At 41.1% G+C, this 18,943-nt stretch overlaps 1 protein-coding gene and 1 long non-coding RNA gene across 2 annotated transcripts; one reads left to right on the top strand and one right to left on the bottom strand.

Moving 5' to 3' along the window:
• Positions 1-2,358: 2,358 nt before the first annotated feature.
• LOC108040166 (male-specific sperm protein Mst84Da) lies at positions 2,359-2,776 on the bottom strand. The gene is made up of 2 exons (XM_017117455.1): positions 2,637-2,776; positions 2,359-2,573 (listed from the first exon to the last, which is right to left on the bottom strand). The coding sequence occupies exons 1-2, from the start codon at positions 2,673-2,675 to the stop codon at positions 2,439-2,441; spliced, it is 174 nt and encodes a 57-aa protein (XP_016972944.1). The 5' UTR covers positions 2,676-2,776; the 3' UTR covers positions 2,359-2,438.
• A 36-nt stretch (positions 2,777-2,812) lies between these two features.
• Positions 2,813-3,404, top strand: LOC123037270. The gene is made up of 2 exons (XR_006417429.1): positions 2,813-3,041; positions 3,097-3,404. It is a non-coding gene; the product is annotated as an uncharacterized LOC123037270 (long non-coding RNA).
• Positions 3,405-18,943: the final 15,539 nt, after the last annotated feature.

Raw genomic sequence — 18,943 nt, 5'->3', positions numbered from 1 at the left:
GAAAAGCTACAGAGCTTGGGACTACAGCCGCTAAGTTCTGATCCTTGTGTGTACGTCATAAATAAAAACGACGTGCTCGTTATCGTATTAATTTACGTAGATGACTTAATGGTGGCATCAAATGACGAGAGGGCACTTACAGCATTAAAATCAGAATTTGCAGGCATGTTCGATATGAAGGATAAGGGACTGCTGAAGTATTGCCTTGGGAAGCACGGAATCAAAATGCATCATTAAACGGTTTGGCATGGAAAACTCCAATGCAGTGTCAACGCCATTGGCCGCAAATGAGAAATTATCAAAAGATATGACGTCGAGTGATCAAGAAGGATCTCCTGAAATCAAGGACCTCCGTATCAATGTCTTATAGGCTCATTGATGTATCTGGCAGTATGCACTAGGCCAGACATTTCTCATGCAGTAAGTTTACTAAGCCAATTTAACAGTAACTTTACTCAACAGCATTGGACAGCAGCAAAGAGGGTCCTCCGATATTCAGGAAGACAGGCAAAAATCTTTTCGGCTATGCGGATGCCGATTGAATTCACAGGCTTTGCATTTATGTTTGCAAACGCAGCAGTAAGAGTCCAGTAAGAGTCCAGAAAACAGAGCACAGTGGCACTCTCAACGACCGAAGCCGAGTACATGGCCATATCCGACGCTTCTAAGGAAGCAGTTAGTCTAAAGTTGTTCCTGAAGGAAACTTTAGGTACGCAGGACGTTATCGTGATATTTAACGACAATCAAGGCGCAGGGCACCTGACCCGAAATCCAGTATTCCACAACCGTATAAAGCATGTGGATATTCGTCACTACTTCACAAGAGAGCTACTGGAAAACAATAAAGTCATCGTAAAATACATCCCGACTGAGAAGATGCGTGACGATCTAGTGACAAAAGGTTTATCTACCTCAAAACATAACGGATGTAAAATTAGTTTGGCTATGACTACAATGTAAAACAACATAAATTTGAGGGGAAGTGTTGAAATACACAAAATTTCAGTATATATCGATAAGAACTCATTGTACTCATCCTTAATCGCAAGTTATCTTTAAGTCTCTTTGCAACCAGCGCTCGTGTAGAATAAAGTATATACATTATAATTCTACTACTCGATTACTCGTCTGATTAACAATAGTTTTTAAGCATCGAAATCATAAAGTATAATTTTTGTAAGAGCTTAAACTTAAAAAAAGGAGCCAAAATAAATCAATGCAATCGACACAATAAACCACAACAAGAAATAAAGAAAAGCTTGATATAAACCAATTTTAGAGGCTGACAACTTACCACTGAACCCTATAAAAATTATATATATTTACAAATTAATATTACAATATTTTAAATAAAATATGGATACTTATTACGCCATTTTGAAAGAGTTAAGTTGAGAAAAATCAATAAAATACATTATTATTTATTTGGTAAAAATTTAGTTTAATTTAAGACAGATAGGCCGCATTTCAAATTACATATTTATGCTAATATTTTCATATTGAATATTGCACATTACAAAATGTTGTATTTAATATTAACTTGTATTAACAAAGTACAACACGAAAGGATTAAGGTCAGCAGAAACATTCTCTTTGCATTTTTGCTGAAAAAATTTATTTATGTTTCGAGTTTTTAAATATGTCGAAAGAAAACTCTGTTTATGAATTTGTGTTTATTAAAATACCGATTGCCTTATAAGTATTGCCAACCTTATAGCCAATTTCATACTAATCTAATCACAGCAATCTATATAAAATATGTCTTATGTCACTTATATATTCGAGTCTACGAGTACTGAATAGGGTAAAGGTCTTGGAATATTAACGCAATTGGGTCATTTTATAAATTGTTTCTCCACAAGCGAAAAGGGCAGAACTCAAAGTTTATGTAAGAATATCCAATCGACTTCAGAAAAAGCAATCAACATGAAGCGAGAAAGAAGTCGCGATCTGAGAAATCTGATTAAAAGTATCAACAACATTAGCCTAAAGGGAACGAAACGCAGTCGAGAGCCAGACGGTATTGGACTCACCGATGTGGATCAATGTACCAAGCGTTTAAAGAGCATGTCGCTTCAAGATACGGTGAAACCACTGAAGAGTCCTTGCAATTCCTTTGAAATTGATGCCGGCTATGAGGGCGACTGTGAAAATGAATAAAGTTAAATCCAGGAATTTGAACTAATTTCCATATCCAAAACGCTCTATTAAACTATTAAACCATCGTAAAGTCTTTTGAATTTTTAATTTTAAGTATGCCCGTATAGGCCCCCAAGGCAATCATTTTTTAAGATTATTTTTTATCTGAGTGGATAATTATATACGTATTCCCCCCTCCTGACTTTACGAAAACCACTATTATTGTCTCCCACACATTTTAATTTTCGAGATTTACATGGCAAGAATAAGTTCTCCCGTAGGTTTCCCGGTTATCTGTCTCAGCAGCAAGGACCGCAACCGCAGAAACTGCTGGTGCCGCCACAGCAAGGTCCACATCCTCCGCAAGGACCACAGCAAGGGCCACATCCTCCGCAAGGACCACAACAGGGACCACATCCACCGCAGCAGGGGCCCTAATAAGCAAAAAAAAGGAGTATATAAATGGATTTACAAGACACCATGTCCATTATACTTACCCCAACCAAGACGTAATTCGGGTTCACGTACATGTACATGATTTTGTTTTTAGGGTACTTATTGACAACCGGGATATCCAAAGGAAACTAGAAGCCACCGAAAATTTTGGTGCTTACTTTCGAAGATGTAACGGAGAACTGAAGAAACCCAGCCATAGCAAATCACAACTACTTTTGACAATCTTCATTCGAAGTTTCTAGGCCAATGTGATCACATAAAAAATATATATTTCCTATAATCAAGGCATCCCAAAGTTCCGAATCTAGTGAGCTACGTAATTCTGTTTTAGATGTCAAACCCCAATCTCAAACTCAAATTCTGTGTTTATCCATTCTTGTTCTAACTTTCGGCCTGTAATCAACTAAATTTTTAGTCGTGTTAAGTTATTTTTTGTTCAGTTCCCAGTAAGTATCTTTAAGTAGATGAAACCAAGGCGTTTTTCTAAAGATTTTCCATTAGAACTTTACAATTCCATCATGTGTTGTGGACCTCTCGGATTCTGTGGACCTTGCAGCCCGTGTGGCGGACCTTGCGGACCCTGCGGACCTTGCGGTTCTTGCTGCGGAGGCTGTGGACCTTGTTGCGGACCTTGCGGCTCTTGCTGCGGAGGCTGTGGACCATGTGGGCCTTGCTGCGGTCCCTGTGGTCCTTGCTGCGGAGGATGTGGATGCTAAATAACAAATCCTATTCAACATCTTGTTCCTGTGAACGACTAAGAGTAACTTAAGACCAAACGCAGAGAACTATTAAAGCGTGGACAAAGACAAGATGTTATACATTTTTAAAATAATTTTTTGTGGGGAAGAAAGTTTTTTGTTTGTCGGGTGAAGACTTCCAACATTTCATAAACAGGATTTAGTATTAAAGCCACTTGCTTATACTATATATAATGCCCCCAACCGACGGCGCCATCTGCAATTTTATTGACTGAAATTATAATTTCAGTCAAAAGTTTGCAACGCAGTGAAGGAGACGTTTCCGACCCTATAAAGTATATATATTCTTGATCAGCATCGTCTATTTAGCCATGTCCGTTTGTCCGTCTGTCCGGTTGTCCGTCTGTCCGGTTGTCCGTCCGTCCGTCTGTCCCGTTGTCCGTCCGGTTGTCCGTCCGTTTCTACGCAAACTAGTCCCTCAGTTTTAAAGCTATCTGCTTTAACAACAATATCATATAGGTGCCATAAAAAACGATGGCAAAATGTAGCGCAAAATCGACTTAGCTATAATGTATATATCTTCTTGATCAGCATGTCCGTATGTCTGTCCGTATGTCTGTCCGTCTGTCCGTCCGTCCGTTTCTACGCAAACTAGTCCCTCAGTTTTAAAGCTATCTGCTTGAAACCAAAAGTTGTCTTTCTATTGCAGGTAGTATATATAGTCGAAACGAGCCGGATCGGGCGACTATATCATATAGCTCCCATAGGAACAATCGGAAAAAAAATCTAAAACAAGAAAGGAAAGCTAACTTCGGGCGGAGCCGAAGTTGAAATACCCTTGCAGAATATTCTGCAAATTATATTCTCCAAAATTATTCATATGATGCATTCTTTATACTCATAAAAAATCCCAACTTCCTAACTTTAAAAACACCAAAGTTATGGCATTTCCAATCGTTCAGTTATGTATATGGCAGCTATAGAATATAGTCGGCCGATCCTTATGAAATTTGATATGTCGGATTGATTGGGCAAAAAATAAAACCCATAGAAAATTCCAACTTCCTAACTTAACAAACACTTAAGTTATGGCATTTCCGATCAATCAGTTATATGGCAGCTATAAGATATAGTCGACCGATCCTTATGAAATTTGGTAGGTCGGATTGAGTGGCCAAATATAAAGCCCATAGAAAATCCCAACTTCCTAACTTAACAAACAGCAGAGTTATGGCATTTCCGATCAATCAGTTATATGGCAGCTATAGGATATAGTCGGCCGATCCCGGCCGTTCCGACTTATATACTGCGTGCAATGGAAAGAAGGGTGTGTGCAAAGTTTCAATTCGATATCTTTAAAACTGAGAGACTAGTTCGCGTTGAAACAGACAGACGGACAGACAGACGGACAGACAGACGGACAGACAGACGGACAGACAGACGGACGGACAGACAGACGGACAGACAGACGGACAGACGGACATGGCTATATCAACTCAGGAGGTGATCCTGATCAAGAATATATATACTTTATAGGGTCGGAGATGTCTCCTTCACTGCGTTGCACACTTTTGACCAAAATTATAATACCCTCTGCAAGGGTATAAAAATGTATCGGCGATAGATTCAAAATAATATTTAATAAATCTATTTCTCAAAAGTTGGCATTACCATTAAGGAAAAGTTCGAGGGGGTTGAATTTTATTGATTGATTTTATATTCTATGACATATACTATGACATATTCTATGACTAAGTACAAATTTTCTTATATGTACCAGTGCTCAATAACAATTCTAAATTAGGTTTAAAATTAAATCTGAAAAACACACCAAAGATCCTTATGAAATTTCGTATGTCTGATACATTGACCAAATAAAAAACCAATACAAAATCCCAATTTCCTAACTTTAAAAACACCAATGTTATGGCATTTCCAATCGTTCAGTTAAATGGCAGCTATAGAATATAGTCGTCCGATCCTTATGAAATTTGGTAGGTCAGATTGATTGACCAAATATAAAACCCATAAAAAATCCCAATATCCTAACTTTAAAAATAAAAAAAACACCAATGTTATGGCATTTCCGATCGTTCAGTTATATGGCAGCTATAGAATATAGTCGACCGATCCTTTTAAAATTTGGTAGGTCAGATTGATTGGCCAAATATAGAACCCATAAAAAATCCCAACTTCCTAACTTTAAAAACACCAAAGTTATGGCATTTCTGATCGTTCAGTTATATCGCAGCTATAGGATATAGTCGACCGATCCATATGAAATTGGGAACGTCGGATTGATTGGCCAAAAATACAACCCATAGAAAATCCCAACTTCCTAACTTTACAAACACCAAAGTTATGGCATTTCGGATTAATCAGTTATATGGCAGCTATAGGATATAGTCGGCCGATCCTTATGAAATTTGGTAGGTCGGATTGATTGGCCAAATTTAAAACCCATAGAAAGTCCCAACTTCCTAACTTTACAAACACGAAAGTTATGGCATTTCCGATCAATCAGTTATATGGCAGCTATAGGATATAGTCGGCCGATCCCGGCCGTTCCGACTTATATACTGCGTGCAAAGGAAAGAAGGGTGTGTGCAAAGTTTCAATTCGATAGCTTTAAAACTGAGCGACTAGTTTGCGTAGAAACAGACAGACGGACAGACAGACGGACAGACAGACGGACAGACAGACGGACAGACGGACAGACGGACATGGCTATATCAACTCAGGAGGTGATCCTGATCAAGAATATATATACTTTATATGGTCGGAGATGTCTCCTTCACTGCGTTGCACACTTTTGACCAAAATTATAATACCCTCTGCAAGGGTATAAAAATATATATATTTTTCAGGGACTGAAGAGAACCGGTACCGAAACCGGAACCGGAACCGTTTCCTTTTTACGGAACCGGAATCGGAACGAAACCGAAATTTTAATTTTCGATGGAACCGAAATTCGAACCGGAACCGCTAACAGATTTTTATAGGAACCGAAACCGGAATCGGAACCGGTATTCCAATCGGTTTCAGTCCCTGATATATACATATGTTGTCGCAATTACTTTTCTACACGATTATACATTAAAACAAGAAAGGAAAGCTAACTTCGGGCGGAGCCGAAGTTGATATACCCTTCCAGAATACTCTGTAAATTATATTCTCCAAAATTATTCAAATGATGCATTCTTAATACTCATAAAAAATCCCAACTTCCTAACTTTAAAAACACCAAAGTTATGACATTTCCAATCGTTCAGTTATATGGCAGCTATAGGATATAGTCGGCCGATCCTTATGAAATTTGGTAGGTCGGATTGGCTGGCCAAATATAACACCCATAGAAAATGCCAACTTCCTAACTTTACAAACACCAAAGTTATGGCATTTCCGATCAATCAGTTATATGGCAGCTATAGGATATAGTCGGCCGATCCTTATGAAATTCGGCATGTCGGATTGATTAGCCAAATATAAAACCCATAGAAAATCCCAACATTCTAACTTTACAAACACCAAAGTTATGGCATTTCCGATCAATCAGTTATATGGCAGCTATAGGATATAGTCGGCCGATCCTTATGAAATTCGGCATGTCGGATTGATTAGCCAAATACAAAACCCATAGAAAATCCCAACTTCCTAACTTTACAAACACCAAAGTTATGGCATTTCCGATCGTTCAGTTATATGGCAGCTATAGGATATAGTCGGCCGATCCCGGCCGTTCCGACTTATATACTGCGTGCAAAGGAAAGAAAGGTGTGTGCAAAGTTTCAATTCGATATCTTTAAAACTGAGAGACTAGTTCGCGTAGAAACAGACAGACGGACAGACAGACGGACAGACAGACGGACAGACAGACGGACAGACGGACAGACGGACAGACGGACAGACGGACATGGCTATATCAACTCAGGAGGTGATCCTGATCAAGAATATATATACTTTATAGGGTCGGAGATGTCTCCTTCACTGCGTTGCACACTTTTGACCAAAATTATAATACCCTCTGCAAGGGTATAAAAATGGAACCGATACTGGAACCGGAACCGATTTGTAATATTTTTAGGAACCGGAACCGAAACCGGAATCGTTTTGCGATTTTTCTTAGGAACCGAAATTGGAACCGGAACCTCTAACAGATTTTTATAGGAACCGAAACCGGAATCGGAACCGGTATTCCAATCGGTTTCAGTCCCTGATATTTATACCCTTGCAGAGGGTATTATAATTTTGGTCAAAAGTGTGCAACGCAGTGAAGGAGACATCTCCGACCCTATAAAGTATATATTTTCTTGATCAGGATCACCTCCTGAGTTGATATAGCCATGTCCGTCTGTCCGTCTGTCCGTCTGTCTGTCCGTCTGTCTGTTTCTACGCGAACTAGTCTCTCAGTTTTAAAGATATCGAATTGAAACTTTGCACACACCCTTCTTTCCTTTGCACGCAGTATATAAGTCGGAACGGCCGGGATCGGCCGACTATATCCTATAGCTGCCATATAACTGAACGATCGGAAATGCCATAACTTTGGTGTTTGTAAAGTTAGGAAGTTGGGATTTTCTATGGGTTTTGTATTTGGCTAATCAATCCGACATGCCGAATTTCATAAGGATCGGCCGACTATATCCTATAGCTGCCATATAACTGATTGATCGGAAATGCCATAACTTTGGTGTTTGTAAAGTTAGAATGTTGGGATTTTCTATGGGTTTTATATTTGGCTAATCAATCCGACATGCCGAATTTCATAAGGATCGGCCGACTATATCCTATAGCTGCCATATAACTGATTGATCGGAAATGCCATAACTTTGGTGTTTGTAAAGTTAGAATGTTGGGATTTTCTATGGGTTTTATATTTGGCTAATCAATCCGACATGCCGAATTTCATAAGGATCGGCCGACTATATCCTATAGCTGCCATATAACTGATTGATCGGAAATGCCATAACTCTGCTGTTTGTTAAGTTAGGAAGTTGGGACTCTCTATGGGTATTATATTTGGCCAATCAATCCGACGTACCAAATTTCATAAGGATCGGCCGACTATATCCTATAGCTGCTATATAACTGATTGATCGGAAATGCCATAACTTTGGTGTTTGTTAAGTTAGGAAGTTGGGATTTTCTATGGGTTTTATATTTGGCCAATCAATCCGACCTACCAAATGTCATAAGGATCGGCCGACTATATCCTATAGCCGCCATATAACTGATTGATCGAAAATGCCATAACTTTGGTGTTTGTAAAGTTAGAAAGTTGGGATTTTTTATGAGTATTAAGAATGCATCATATGAATAATTTTGGAGAATATAATGTACATAATATTCTGCAAGGGTATATCAACTTCGGCTCCGCCCGAAGTTAGCTTTCCTTTCTTGTTTTTTAATTTTTTTATTTTTATTCTTTGGGATTTGGTAATATTTAAATACTATGGAATTACGGATTTGATTAAAATAAAATCGGAAATCTATGTCATATAGCTCCTATAGGAAATTAAAAAAATTAAAAAAGATAAAGATTACAAAAAATGGTATTTTGCTGTTTTTCTATATATCAAAACATTCGTTTGAGATAAAGTAATTATTTACTATATTAGAATTACGCTTTTAGTTATGTCAAAATCGGACAACAATATCATATAGCTGCCATAGAAATGCAAAATGGACATGGCTTAATTGTTTTTAGTAATATAGGCAGAGAAATCGAAATGCAGTAGTTTTGTAATAGCTGCAAGGGTATATTAACTTCGGCTTGCGAAGTTTTCTTCCTTTCTTGTCTTAATTAAAAAACTAACTTTTATGTAGAGCAACAAAGTGAGTCCAGCGGAGTCCTCTACTATATTGAGATTTGTAGAGTATTAAATTATTTTACTGTTAGAATCGCCACTTATTGCCACTTTTTTCCGGAAATTAATTCTTAATTACTTAACCTCAAGCTTTGCAGCTTTTAAACTAGTTTTGTTAAAAATTACAATATTTTGATTTTCGATGCAATATTGTTTCGTTTTTGTACTAAGTAATACAATATGTTTGATTCGTTTTTGGTGCATTTACATTGCACTTTTGTGAAGAGGCTATGGCACATATTCGTCCGATTCCATTCTTTTTAATATATATGTGGCCTAAGGAAACCAAAAATCGATTGAAAACGTTTTATCTCGATATCTTTGAAATTAACAAACTAACAAAAAAGCATTACATCAACAACAAAAAAAAACATTTGAGGTACGAAAAAGTGGGGTGTAATAACGTTTTCTAAAAGCACACCCATGTAATTATACCCTTGCAGAGGGTATTATAATTTTGGTCAAAAGTGTGCAACGCAGTGAAGGAGACATCTCCGACCCTATAAAGTATATATATTCTTGATCAGGATCACCTCCTGAGTTGATATAGCCATGTCCGTCTGTCTGTCCGTCTGTCTGTCCGTCTGTCTGTTTCTACGCAAACTAGTCTCTCAGTTTTAAAGCTATCGAGTTGAAACTTTGCACACAGCCTTCTTTTCTTTGCACGCAGTATATATGTCGGAACGGCCGGGATCGGCCGACTAATCCTATAGCTGCCATATAACTGATTGATCGGAACTGCCATAACTTTGGTGTTTGTAAAGTTAGGAAGTTGGAATTTTCTATAGGTTTTATATTTGGCCAATCAATCCGACCTACCAAATTTCATAAGGATCGGCCGACTATATCTTATAGCTGCCATATAACTGATTGATCGGAAATGCCATAACTTTGGTGTTTGTAAAGTTAGGAAGTTGGGATTTTCTATCGGTTTTATATTTGGCCAATCAATCCGACCTGCCAAATTTCATAAGGATCGGCCGACTATATCCTATAGCCGCCATATAACTGAACGATTGGAAATGCCATAACTTTGGTGTTTTTAAAATTAGGAATAATATGAATAATTTTGGAGAATATAATTTACAGAGTATTCTGCAAGAGTATATCAACTTCGGCTCCGCCCGAAGTTAGCTTTCCTTTCTTGTTTTTGATTTATATTGAATTTGCTTTTGTGAATAAATAATTAAATCAACTCAATATTTTGTCTTAAAAAACTGCCCAAATAGATCGTCAATTTCAGGTTTTGTGGTTGCCGTAGAATTTATAGCGATGATTTACGCTTCGTGTTACAAAATTAAAAAAACAGTTTGGGATATTGTGAAAACTGGACCCTAAAACGAACCAAAAAGCAATAATTTCCATGTTTTCATTTACATACATTCCAGTCAACTCTAGAGTTGGATATTAGGGATCTTCCGGTTGCGTAAGTAGTGACGTTCTTAATGGACAGACGCCTTCTGATTTTTTAGCAAAAGAGTTTTGAATGTAGTTTATTTGAGATCGCTCAATGCCATGCAAGCTGTCAATAAAGACATCCTGCCCTATATTAGGTATATTTAAACCACCTACTACTACTAACCGATCTCTATTTGACCGGGAAACGAATTCGATGTTATTAAATTCTTCGAAAGTTAGTAAGACTCCAAGACTCCAACGCTCGGGATGGTCCTTCAATAGGCCTTTCTATTTCCTTTGAACTATTCTGTTTTTTCTTAGCCTTTTACTCTTTTACAAATATAACTTTCGAGCCAGAAACTAATGGACCACAGAGATGCAAAATGCGTCCAAGTAATGAATACCAGTCCTAAATGATTATACTTCTCTAGCATTAGAAAACGTAAATTGTGTTACCTTTAAATCATCAACTAGCCAACTCTGCCCACCGATCCCGACTTCTTTGTACTTGGGGGAATTAATTCCGTAACACAAATTTTTGTGAGCCGCCTAATAGATATAGCCAGGTTCTCAAATATAGCCGCCAAAATCTTAAGTCTTACATCTTGAAATAACTCAATTCCTTAATGAAAACCAAATAGATGTAATGATGCTGGCAGAAACGCATCCTGGAAGTAAATATAACTTCCAAATAAGAGGTTATACTTCATACTGCACAAATCATCCGGACGGTAAGGCTCACGGAGGAACTGGAATCCTAATCAGGGAACGCATTAAGCACCACTTTCACCAGAGGTTTGCAACAAATTATTTGCAGGCTACATCTATAAAACTACAGGCAGGCAACGGCAGTTTCACTATAGCCGCTGTCTATTGCCCACCGCGTTTTACAATAACTGAAGAGCAATTCTTGGACTTCTACAATTCACTCGGAGATCGCTTTGTAGCAGGAGGAGACTACAACGCCAAGCACACGCACTGGGGATTAAGACTCGTGACCCCCAAAGGAAGACAACTGTAAAAAGCAATTATAAATTTGAGCAACAAACTCGATTATGTCTCCCCTGGCAGCCCCACATATTGGCCAGCCGACCCCAGAAAACTCCCGGACTCAATTGACTTCGCTGTGACCAAGAACAACCCAAGAAATTTAGTAAGCGCCAAATCGCTATCGGATTTGTCATCGGACCACTCGCCTGTTTTAATAACTCTCCTTCAAAGACCGACAGTTAAACATAGAGAACGACATCGACTTCTGTGCTGATGCCATGGAGTCAGTACTCGTGGCAGCAGCCAAAATGTCAACACCAAAAGAGACAATCGTGCATAGCAACCAATACAAAACTAACCTGCAAATCGAACAACTAGTTCGGGAAAAACGACGTCTACGACGCGCTTGGCAATCCCATTCCCATCGCGCCATTCGAAGCAACTCTTTAATGAAGACACCCGCAGACTCACCAAAACCCTCAAGCAAGAGGAGCTTGCGCAGCGCCGGTACATCGAGAAACTGTCGCCGACCAGTACAAAGCATCCTTTGTGGAGAGCTCACCCAAATTTAAGCTCTCCGATAGAATCAGTCCCTCCGATTAGAAACTCCTCGGGTACTTGGGCCCGCAGTGACGAAGACAGAGCCGAAACATTTGCTTTACACCTACGAAATGTATTTCAGCTGAACGCCGCCACAAACTCTCTTCAACTACCGCCGCTTAGCTCTGAAATTACAATTAACCTGGTTTTGTTTTCAAGCAACTGAAATTGCTAATGTCATTAGAAAGCGAATAATACCGAAAAAGGCTTTGTTTACGCCGCTCTCCCCTCGTTTAAACTGCCCGCGCTTCCCTCGTAGCGAATGCCCACTCGCCCGCACTGGCCAGGCTCTCCCGCTCTCCCGCACTGGACGCTTGCGATTCCAGGCTCTCCCGCCTTCCCGCTCCCGGAATCTCTCCACTGCGCTTTGAAACGCAGCGTTCAATTAGGTTTAAGTTAGTCTTTCATTGTACCACTAGTGAAATACATCGCCCGGCCGGTCCGCGCTATAACCCGAAAAGTTCACCGAGTTTTTTTGTTCCTTTGCGCACCGCGATCGTCGAGTGTTTGCTCTTCATCATCTATTCCACAGCTTGCCACCCGGCTACGTTCAACAGCCGCAACCACCGACGAAGCTGCCCCCAAGCGACGACATCCCCGACGCCCCAACTCTTCATTTTTTGGTCCATTCGAGCCAGATAAGTGCCAATTTATTAATTTTTTTATTAACTGCCGGTCGACAGTCAGCCATTCGAAGAACATAATTCGTTTGACTTTCTGTACGATTTGTCTAAAATCCAAGTCCGATTTAATCCGACGACGGCAGTTAGTAAATTACAATTTCAATTCCGTCTTTTATTTCTTCGTTCTCTTTCAACGTGCGGCCATATTGCCTATTTTCTAATTCCTTTTCGTGTGCATATTGATGTACAAAATTCATATTCGCATTTGGCCGTACATCCACTAACTATACATCCACCATCAAATCGAAGAAAATAAAAAAAAAATATAAATCCAAATTAAAGTGTGCAAATAAAAAGTCAAGCGTACAGTGAAAAATAAATTAATTTCAAAAAAAATTCAGTGAACAGTGAAAAATAAATTAATTTCAAAATTGAGTTCCAATTAATTCTCCACAAAAAAGTGAAACAAAAATTAAGTGTTCCGCCAATTTCGGCCCACAAATATTTTTGATATTAATTTTTTTTTATTGTACATCCGCTGTGACAATATTTGCTTACATTATTAAAAATCCAAATACAGTCCACAATAAATCGAAAATTTACAACACATACCCGCCGGCAAAATTTACAATAAAATTTTCCGCCATATTGATTACATATATTACATCCATATTACATATATTACATCCATATTTCATATATATATACATACATACATTTATACATATTTTTCTACATAACTACACCCCAATTCCGAAAGCTCAAGTATTTCCGTCGGCCATCCAATAAATATATATTAAATAAATTCCTAAAGCCGACGTGAAATAACTTTTGTGTCTCAGTGTGTTTTTCTTAGTTACATATTTTGGGCACTATCATTCCATACATCTACACATACACGCAAATTGCAGTACCGCAAAAAGCTCGATAATCCCGCGCATTCCCGCGTCACCAATACACAGCCCGCAAAAGTTCGGGCAGTGGTTTTTTTCAATCATCCCATAAATAAATTCCAACAAAATTAATAAACACCAAGTTCCACTCCAATAAAATATAAAATACTGTCGCCATCGCGGAACTAGTGGAATCAATTTATTAATTTATTGATTTATTAATTTGTTTCTTCGGTTTCACATTTTTTTTTCAAAAAAAAAAAAAACGCCCTTTCCAGTATTTTGTCTTCTTATTTATTGAGCTTGGTAAATCTGCAGATACATCGATACTCAATTTTTTCTTTTGGGGATAAAAAAGAAAAATTCGAAAAAAATACCACCCGCATACCACTGAAAGGTATTATTTTTGTTTTTTTTGTCTCCGAATATTTTTTTTAAAATAAAGAAAAACAAAACCAATAAACTCCAAACACTGCCGGGGACATCCAATCCCATCCTAATTCGGCCAACCACCCACTATAAAATACTAAACGACAAATACCTCATCCAATCCAGTATTTTTTCAGTATTTTTATTTTGTGGTATTTTTTTTGGTATTTTTTTTCCATTCTTGCTCCATCGTTCCACCAAAAGCCTGGCGAATATTTCAACAATAATTCAGCCACCCATATCGACTATTTTTTGAGCTAGTCGATATCCTATTTCCACCGGTCCATAAGTGGGTCCGTAATTGTTTCTCTGATTTTTGTCCGAAACATCAGCGCGCACATTCCATCCTAACAGCATCCTAGTTTGGTATGTCCGGGGAAAGTTCCAACAAACTATCCCCTGTTCCATCACCGAAAATACCAAAAATCACGGTAAGGACGCCCACACCTAAAAAGGTCAAGACGTCACCTCCCAAAAAGGCTCCTTCTTCCATCGAAAGAACCACGCGAGCCAGCACAAAAATGGTTGCAACGGCTGCCGACCTCGCTATGAGCCAATTTATTGAAGTCTCGGATCGACTGTCCGAATTGGAATCGCGGATAAATATTCCCTCGGCGGTCCCTCCTACGTTATCCGTCCTCAATATTCGCCGAGACGAAATCCGAGAGGTATGGATCCGCATCAAAAAAGAATACGATGCCTGTACCGCATGCCTTGTAGCAGCCGGAGAAGGCGCAGCTGACAGCTTGCCAGACCTCAAGGCTAAGTACGGGTATTGCTACAGCGCGTACGAAAGGTGCGGTGCCCAGATAGCAGACATGATAGCGCAAACTCCGCAACTTCCGCAACCTTCCCCAACGCCAGCTGATCCTTCTCAGACATACATTCCGTCAGGCTGCCGGCTTCCGCCGTGCGATACCGAAGTTTTTACCGGCGACTATTTTCGTTGGCCAACCTTTAGGGATCTATTCACGGCAATTTATATCAACAATCCCAGACTCACTCCTGTCGAAAAATTATTTCACCTTAATGCCAAAACGAGTGGCGACGCTCACAATATAGTTTCAAATTCACCCCTTACTAATGATGGCTTTCGATCAGCGTGGGATAACCTCACTGAGCGTTTCGAAAACAAGCGATTGTTAGTAAACAGTCAATTAAAGATACTTTTCAATGTACCGTCCGTCACACAGGAGTCTGGGTCAGCCTTGAAAGAACTTCAAAGTACCATCCAGGGTTGCCTTACTGCACTAGAAATGTCCGGTATTCAGGTCGAAACTTGGGATTGCCTCTTGGTATATATGTGCTCGTCCAAACTCCCAAAGCTTACGCTTTCCCTATGGGAGCAGTCCCTCCATAACAAAGCCGAGATCCCTACGTGGCACGAGCTGAACGTTTTCCTAACGGAGCGTCACAGGACACTAGAAGCCATAGATGATGTACGACCATCAGGTTCTAGTCAGACTCAGCCCAGGGCATCCACTTCCAACTCGGCGTCTCGAAGAATAAATTCATACGAGACAAGGGTAGCACCTAGGCAACTTAGAGGGTGCGATCTCTGTAATAGAGAGAACCATCCTGTACGCACATGCGCCAAATTTCTCCAGATGACGGTCGACCAACGCATCGCATATATAAAAAGAAAACAGCTGTGTTTAAACTGCTTTGCGCGGACACATCAGTTGCGCGACTGCGAAAGCGCACATAACTGCTTCACGTGCCGCGGCCGCCATCACACGCTCCTACACCGAGGCAGCCCATCCCCAGCGCGCGCAAATCCAACGCCAACGCCCAGATCCAGACCAAATACTCTCGGTCCCTCGGCTGCCAGTGGCACGCAGTCAACGCTTCAGAATTATTTTGCGGCAGGCACTAGGTCAGTCCTCCTAGGCACCGCTATAATTAATATATGCCATCGAGGTTCCAATTTCCAAGCGCGAGCCTTAATAGACTCCGGATCTGAGGCGACCTTCATCACTGAGCGCCTTTTCAACCTGATTAAACTGCCGTTCCAGGTTATCCGAGCACAGGTCTCAGGACTTAATCAAACGGTCTCCGCTGAGACCAAAAAGATCTGTCAATTCACGATCCGTTCTCCAACCCGGCCTAGCTTGCAGTTAAACACCACTGCCTACGTGCTTCCACAAATAGCCGGAAATCTTCCTTCATGTCCGCTTCCGCAACATTTCCTGCGAGACCTTCCCGAACTTCCGCTAGCGGATCCAAAGTTCTATGAGAGCGCACAAATAGATATTCTAATCGGGGCCGATATACTTCCATCCATTCTACTAAGCGGTACCCGAGCGAACATCTGTGGCTCGCTTCTCGGTCAAGAGACTATTTTCGGCTGGATTCTAACAGGACCAGTACCAGCTCCGAGGCATGATCAAATATCATCCTTTTCCACGCAAGTTGCACACACGTATGAAGCGTCTCTCGATAAACTCCTCACCAAATTCTGGGAGGTGGAGGATCTGCCAGTAAAAGTGGCAAAAGAATCCGACGTGATTTGTGAGGACAATTTTCTTCGGACCACCACAAAAGACGAAACCGGCAGGTATGTCGTGAGCCTCCCTTTTCGAGATCCTGAGAACATTAATTGCTCCCTGGGACATTCCAGATCCCAGGCGCTGGCTCAATTCTTAAGAAACGAGCAGCGGCTAAAAAGGGACAGTACGTTAAAATCCAAGTACGACTCAGTTATTCAAGAATATCTCGACCTCAATCACATGAGAGAAGTCCTTCCTACCCACGATTCAGCATGTTACTACCTGCCACACCACGCAGTGTTAAAACCGGAGAGTACGACCACCAAACTTCGAGTGGTATTCAACGCCTCCAGCCCTTCAGACAATGGGGTCAGCTTAAATGATATCCTTCATGCTGGCCCGGTCCTACAGTCCGATCTAACCATCCAGATCCTGAAGTGGCGATATTTCCGATTTGTGTATAGTGCTGACATCGAAAAAATGTACCGGCAGATCTGGGTAGATCCGAAGCAGACAGCGTTCCAACGTATCTTATTCCGCGATAGGGAAGGGTACATTCGAGATTTTGAGCTAAAAACTGTTACGTTTGGGGTCAATTGTGCACCGTTCCTGGCAATTCGGGTACTGCAACAGCTGGCGACCGACGTGCAACTAACCCATCCGAGGGCGAGTAAAGTTATTCGTGGTTGCATGTATGTCGATGATGTCCTTTCGGGAGCTGACTCTGCAGAAGAGGCTCACCTCACCATTCGCGAGTTGCAAAGTGCCCTCGATTCGGCTGGTTTTCCATTAAGGAAATGGACCTCCAACCACAAAGAAGTTCTGGCTCATATCGGAACCGATCATCTTCTAAATGCCGATTTCCTCGAAATAGATACGGAAAGCACGGCGAAAACTCTCGGAGTCCGTTGGAAAGCAACATCCGATGAGTTTTTCTTCGCCCTCCCCGACCTATCCACCGAAGCTACACTCACAAAACGGCATGTTCTCTCCCAAATTGCGAAGCTGTTTGATCCAGCAGGCTGGCTCGCCCCTTTCGTGGTCTGTGCCAAGATTTTCATGCAGGAGATCTGGCTGCGTGATCTAGGGTGGGATGATGAACTTCCCATTGAACTGTGCCAAAAGTGGCGTGATTTCCTTAAAAGCTACTCAGTCCTAGATCAAGTCCGAATTCCCAGATGGGTTTCCTTCCGCCCAGAATTCCGAGTGGAACATCACGGATTCTGTGATGCCTCTCAAAAGGCGTACGGTGCTGCGATCTATGTGCGCGTCGAGATGGGGCACACGACGCTAGTGCATCTTCTCACGGCCAAGACGCGCGTGGCGCCAGTAAAAACTGTGTCGCTTCCCAGACTAGAGCTGTGTGGAGCTCTATTGCTATCCGAGATGGCCGAATCCATCCTCCCCCATATGCCGATGCTGTCCTCGAAACTCCATTGTTGGACCGATTCCACGATTGTGCTTGCATGGCTAGCCAAACCAGCATGCCAGTGGACAACGTTCGTTGCCAATCGGGTAACAAAGATCACCCAGTCCACAGAGGCAGCCAATTGGTCGCATGTTCAATCCGAACACAATCCAGCTGACTTGGCCAGTCGGGGCGTGCCATTACAAGAACTGGTCGACAACTCCCTGTGGTGGCATGGGCCCACTTGGTTGCAAAAGCCACGAGATCAGTGGCCTGCCCAAAGCACCGATTTACAGGTGACCGAAGTGGAAAGGCGTCCTGTCAAGGCCCACGTTGCGTCCAGTCCGACAGAGGACATCCTTGATCGCTTTTCCAAGTTAAATAGAGCTTTACGGGTCCTTGCGTATGTCCACCGTTTTGTCCAGCGATGTAGGAAACAGTCGCCGATTCCGGAAGTCCATCTAGAAGCCCAAGAACTTGTCGCCGCTGAACGGCTCATGGTCATTAGCACTCAGCGCAGATATTTTGCTAACGAATATCGCTGCTTGAGTCAAAAGCGTCCTGTGTCCGCGGCAAGTTCCATCCTCTCCTTGAACCCTTTTCTAGATGAGAAAGGGCTTATAAGGGCGTGCGGCCGAATAACGGCCTCCGAGAATTTGCGATATGATGAACGACATCCTATAATCCTCCCGTACGAATGCGCACTCTCTCGACTACTGGTAAACTTTACGCATCTCATAACGTTGCATGGAGGTAACCAGTTAGTCGTACGTCTCACCCGGTCCAGATATTGGGTTCCGAAAATAAAGAACTTGGTAAAGGCCGTTATTAACTCCTGCAAGGTCTGCGTTATCCATAAGAAGCGATTGCAAGTTCAGATGATGGGAAGTTTTCCGAAAGAGCGAGTCTCTTTTTCCCGGCCATTCACGTACACAGGGATGGACTACGCCGGC

The sequence above is a fragment of the Drosophila rhopaloa genome, unplaced genomic scaffold (assembly GCF_018152115.1).
Source record: "Drosophila rhopaloa isolate 14029-0021.01 unplaced genomic scaffold, ASM1815211v1 contig_155, whole genome shotgun sequence".
Taxonomy (NCBI): domain Eukaryota; kingdom Metazoa; phylum Arthropoda; class Insecta; order Diptera; family Drosophilidae; genus Drosophila; species Drosophila rhopaloa.
This window is presented reverse-complemented; position numbering and strand designations above follow the sequence as displayed.